We start from the raw sequence: 6,272 nt of genomic DNA on the forward strand, positions 1-6,272 counted from the left end.
CCAACACAGTGGGTTCTTGTTGAGTTGTCAACTTGTTAATTAAATCAATATTACAATTCCAAGACTAACACAATATTTATTTTTCTTAAAGAAAACTCTTTCCTATGGAACCAGTAATGGGTACCTACAAGATGAACATTGAAGTTGCTCATCTTCATAATATACGAACCCCTTCACTTCCATCAGGAGATGCAACCCTCTCTTGGTCTCTAAATCAGGCCCAAGATCATTATCTATCAACTTCAATTTATATTTATTTTCTAAAACATCACAGATGAGGAGCCGACAAAGTGCTCCCTTTCTACCACTTTCAGATGGTGATACAGAAATACAAACAATTGAGAATGTCTTCTACTGCTGTGGAGCTATGTGTTTTCCATTTAGTGAAATTAAAGTCAACATTGTTATTGTTCCTATTTCCTAGTATATTGCTTATTTAACACAATTATATTGCAGAAAATGCCTTCAACTGGCTATGTATATGTCTAATCCTGCAAAATTGGAAAAACATTTAAAAACATCAAGTTGTTAATAATGGCAATATTCTTTAATATAGTACCAAAACCAAAGAAAAATTTAGTCATAACTTCTTGAAGGTATCCTGTAGAAACTAGTTACCTGGACAATAAAAGGCTAAGCCTGAATACAATATAAATAATGCTCATGGTTCAAGAAAGAATTACATTTTTTTGTCATACAAAATGAAATGCAATATACTGCAATATAAAAAATATATATATAGAATTCTCTTAATGATGATTTATTCTAGGACTGCCACACTATTTTCATGTATCCAGTTTACATGTGTATTGCACAATTATATCAATGTATCCAGTGTGCATATACACTACACTGCTATTCATTATACATTACAAAACTACACATGTTAGAGCCTTGTCCCTTTTTTTCATTTATGTATTAATAGAAACCTATTTGTTTATATTCTTTTGCAGGAAATCAGTGGCTCAATATTCAATCAGTTACAGGTATAGTTATAAATCAGACAAGAAACTGTATGATCTGTACTGTCTTAACAATTAGACTAAGATAGTTGGCCCAGGTGAGCTATTTTTTCCAGACATTTATCTAATTAAAGGGTGGTTGTATTCTTACCACCACCCTTGCTGCTATTGTGCTAGCTGTGTTATGTCCCTATAGCAGTGTTACAGTTTGTTCTGGTTTTGGGGTAGAGAGGTTGTACTGTCGTGAACAAAAATTTTACCCACCCAGTTTTCATGATACAAAATTAAAATTCTTTGTCTGACTTTTTTCTTTTTTTTATCTATTCAAGATAAGTGTAAGGTAAATCCTATGTAGGATAATGTACAATAAAATAGATCATACTGACATGATAAGTGTAACATGGTTCAAAACTTTTGCTCATGATTGGACATAATAAAGTTGAAGACCACTTCTTGATCTTTTATCTCTCTGCACTGTCTACTGACCAGGAAGTTAACCATTTCTTGTTGATAGTCTATTTGTCTGCTATGAATTCTCTTGAGAACACTCATCTAGGAATTGTCAAAACTATCACTGCCACTGTTACCTCTTTGTTTGTCTGCTATGAATTCTCTTGAGAACACTCATCTAGGAATTGTCAAAAATATCACTGCCACTGTTACCTCCTTGTTTGTCTGCTATGAATTCTCTTGAGAACACTCATCTAGGAATTGTCAAAAATATCACTGCCACTGTTACTGTTACCTCATGGAACCGCTTTGTTAAACTGTAAAATTATTTGTTATAAAGATGAGTAATGTGATCCTTTCTTATGGTTTGTTGGCTGGATAATAGTAGCATGCATTAATACTTTCTTAGATAATTTTCTACTGTTAGTTTCAATATTGTGGAGGACAAAATTAGCCATTTGTACAGGAAAATCTTCAAAATACCTTGAGAACCTTGATGTAACCTTCTATCCAACAAAAGAGCTTACAAATTTCATACTGAAAGCCAACAAGAAATATTCCCAATAGTTGTAGAAAAAGATAGAACCCAAAATATACTCTAGCAAGAGCATTCATCATAAAAGAGAAATAATTCATAAAGAGAAAAAGAATTATCAGAACAAGAACAGGAAATAAATCAACTAAATAGGGACATCACAAAGTCATGAAAAGTAAGAAAACTGAGCTACACATACTTTGATATCAAACATGTAAACATAAGACAAAAAAAGTGAACACCACCTCACTCATGAAACAGTGGGAGCCTATAAGACTATAATCCCACCACTGGAGTGCACTATCATAAATATTTCTCCAAAAAAGCTTCAAATTCATAAACCCAGAAAGCAGAAAGATAACATATAAACATAAAAAGAACAGAAAGTACTCTACCCTTTTACAATAGATATATAGAAAAAGTAATAAAGAAGTTGATAAAAAATTCCATGCTGTAGATCTATACAAAACATTAAATAATCATCTAAAACACTGAGGCCAAGTGCCTATACAGGCCCTATCAGATATCTTAAACCTCTCTTGGGTGCACAACAAAATTCCCATGATCTGGATGAAATTACATATAATTCCCATCCTAAAACAAAGCAAACCACCAGTAGATCAAATATCATATATCCTATCTTCCTCATCCCTATCATATCTAAACTGATTGAGAATATTTTGAAAGAAAAAGAAATCTGTATTATACATACACATGAAAGAGTTTTCATGTGTGTATGTCATCATATACCTTTCCATATTAGTCTTTTGAGAGGAAGACACAAGACATAGGTCACACTACACAAGTTTGACTACTGTGTTGGGATATCATATGCTTATTAAGACCAGTGTTACGTGAAAAAGCTGAATGACACAAAGCACACTGGAAAGGCTTCTCCCCAGTGTGGGACATGACATGCCTTGTAAGTGCACTCTTTTGTGAAAAAGCTGCATTGCAAAGGGTACACGGGAAAGGCTTCTCTCCTGTGTGGGTCATCATATGCTGTTTCAGATGACCTGTTCGTAGGAAAGTTGCATCGCAGAGGTCACACAGGAAGGGTTTCTCTCCCTTATGGATCATCAAATGCCTTCTGAGATCCCTCTTTTGTGAGAAAGCTGCATCACACAGGTCACACTGGAAAGGCTTTTCCCCTGTGTGGGTCACCATATGCTGGTTCAACGTCGTCTTCCTTGGGAAAGCTGCACTGCACAGGTCACACTGGAAAGGCTTCTCTCCTGTGTGGGTAATTTGATGCTGCTTAAGATTATTCTTTTGAGAAAATGTTTTATGACAAAGGTCACACTGGAAAGGCTTCTCTCCTGTGTGGGTCACCATATGCTGCTTCAGGGTAGCCTTTCTTGAGAAACCTGTGCCACAGAACTCGCAATGGAACCATTTCTCTCCTGTGTGGATCATCACATGCTGCTTCAGGGCAGCCTTTCTTGGGAATGCTGCAACACAGAGCTCACACTTGAACGGCTTCTCTCCCATGTTGGTCATTCTATGCAATTTGAGGGTACTCTTTTCTTAAAGAGCTGCGTTGCAAAGGTCACACTGGAAAGGCTTCTCTCCTGCATGCAAAAGTTGTACCACACAGATCACAATGGAAGTTTTCCTCCTGTGTGGATATTATGATGTTAGAGATCAATTCTTTAAGAAAATGCTGCATTGCACAGGTCACACGTGGACGAAAAAGGCATTCTCAGTGTCATACCTCGCATTAGAACTCGTTCAACTGAAACAGGTGATTAACATGTTTGTTATAAAATCAGTATTAGGTTTTGAAGAACATTTAAATCAGTGAGTTTGGTGGGTGGTGTTGGAGAACTTGTTTTGTGATTGGAGTATGTCTTTTGGTGTAGATGTATTGTGGTACCATCAATTTGATCAATTTGAGAGCAGGAGGTGGAATCCCAGGAGTATTACACCTTTCCTGTATACTACAATTAGGTAAATACCACTGGATTGATGGGATAGTGGCACCATATCCAACTGATAATTCAGCGATCTGCATTCAAGTCCTACCAAGGGCTGAAAAGCATCCCTGCACTGTGAGCTGGCATTCCAACTCTGGTGGGCAAGGAGTTGTATGTATGCATGTGTGTGTATTTACCTAATTGTAGTACACAGGGCAGTAGCAACATTTGTTGGGTCCCATCTCTTAGTCTCCAATTTATAATACCTAGCCTCAATTTGATGTACAGTTCCAACTTAGTCTGCACCCTTAATTTCCAATTATCATATCTAAATTTGAATCTGTGTATTGCTTGAGCTTGGGCTATATCACCTTAATCAAGATTTATTTTTCTGTCAATGTAATCTATCCCCTTAAGCAACCTGAATACTGTATTCACATCACCTTTCTATTCAATCTTTCAAAGTTAGCAGACCCAGTGGTTTTAGTCTTTCCTCGTATGGATCTTGTAGTCCTGTAGTTCTCTGCTGTGAACAACTGACTTGGACTGCTCAGCTGTTTCCATATTTGTAACAAGTTTCTCACTTATTCTGTCATTTCTATATTATTTTCTTTTCTCTGTTTTATTATAACCTATTTTTTGTTGTATTATTACCAATTTCCAATTCTGACAATCATTCACAACATTTGAGAGCACCATAGTGTTGTTCCTCCCACATTAGCACTTAGAGACATCTTCACTGTCCAAGATAGCATACATTATTTGGTACGGTTAGGTTTGGTCTGCAGTGTGTATGTGTTGGGGAGGTGCTTCTTTCATTTGAGCAATATTGTCTGATGGACACTATAATAAATGCTTGTCATCAATAGTAGTGATATTAATGATTGATAATAATGCCCTTGTATTTCCATAGGAATGAAGGTGTTTATTTTTTCAACCTTTTCACAACTACTGACACCAGGCTAAGTTTAATAAAATGGAGACCCCCCCCCCTCTGCAGTGAATGGGCTAAATACTACACAATACTTTTACACTAATCCATGGCATATACTTGTTCTCACTGCCACCATGCAAACATAATTAGTTCAGGAAACTTCCTTAGGTATTGGAGTTAGAAAAAGTAAGTTTGATAACAATGAAAAAAGTATGATGATTATTAGTTACAATGTACTTTCTGATCTTTCCCATAATGTCATTTTAAGTACAGAAGGAACTTTAATGTCATGTTAATCATATAAAAGGACAAACAGATCACTGAATGCAATCATCGTCTCAGAACTTATTTATATTTATCAATCACAACACTTCTACATTATGGTGTCCGGTACTTAGTACACAACTGAGAAACCGAATATGTGTCATAGCCAATACACTGGCTTATGTGTTTATAGCACTTTCAAAAACAATATTGAGTAGTCGCCGTACAGGTGATCGGGTTATTGAATAGCAAAATACCAATGATTTTAGCTTTAAAGTAGCGCTTTTCTTTTCTAAATGCATTGCAACTATTCTCATCTATGATTGTTGTTAGGCTCTCATATTCGAGTTTAAAGTACTGTCGTCATTTTTTTCTTCTTTCTTCTTTTCAACCTATGTAATATAGAATAAATTATATTTTGTCAAATCATTCATCTAGCTCTAGATAATCTTATCTAAAGTAATACCCTCTCTTGTGCCTCCCCCCCTCCCCCCACTTCTTCCCCAGTAATGGTGAATTCTATTGCTTTTAGGCTTTACTTCACAATGGATTGTTCCGGAAGTATAATTTAGATATATTAGTATTGAATACAAAGGTAGATACACAAATGAATTTGAAATCTGTCGTCAGTTGTTAAATCTATCATGTACAAAAGTATTACAAATAACAATATTGCAGTTGATTCACGTTGGGTTAATTAATCAGCTCGTTGTCCACGGTTCCAAGGTAACCGATAATAGTCACCAGATTGCCCCATAAGGCACTTAAAGAAGAAATATTGTATTGTTATCTGGGTATGGCTGGTGGGGTTGTGTAGAATGATGGGTTTGGCGATTTTTGTGACGGTTGCATTTAAGGCATTATGTCCCTGTGGTCAGGCCAATTATGTGTTGGTATTGTCATTATATTTGGTCAGTCTTGGAATGCTGTTCTGCGAGTTGTGTGTGAATGTATTTTGTATGGATGTGTTCTGCTATGCAGGTGGAAGGTTGTTTTATATGTCCGAGCATTCCCCCCCCCCCTTTGGAGAGGAGGGGCTTCAACTTGAATTTTTTATTACATTTGTATATTGCAAGTAATGTGATTAAAGAACTAGTATTGAAATAGATGGGGAATACCTATATGATACTAATTGATCTCTATTGCACTGTCAAGCTTAACCAGACTTGCTTATAGTACTTCACTAAATTTTATTGTTTCTTTATCAACAT

The 6,272-nt window shown here is 35.9% G+C and overlaps 1 protein-coding gene across 1 annotated transcript; it reads right to left on the reverse strand.

Annotated features, from left to right (window-relative positions):
- Positions 1-5,289, reverse strand: LOC143031432 (uncharacterized). Its single transcript, XM_076195233.1, has 2 exons — positions 4,307-5,289; positions 1-3,682 (listed from the first exon to the last, which is right to left on the reverse strand). Exon 2 carries the CDS (start codon positions 3,445-3,447, stop codon positions 2,740-2,742), a length of 708 nt encoding a protein of 235 aa, XP_076051348.1. The 5' UTR covers positions 3,448-3,682; positions 4,307-5,289; the 3' UTR covers positions 1-2,739.
- Between the last annotated feature and the right edge of the window lie 983 nt (positions 5,290-6,272).

Source organism: Oratosquilla oratoria, chromosome 12 (assembly GCF_046742065.1).
Source record: "Oratosquilla oratoria isolate Oo_2021 chromosome 12, ASM4674206v1, whole genome shotgun sequence".
In the NCBI taxonomy this organism is placed as follows: Eukaryota; Metazoa; Arthropoda; class Malacostraca; order Stomatopoda; family Squillidae; genus Oratosquilla; species Oratosquilla oratoria.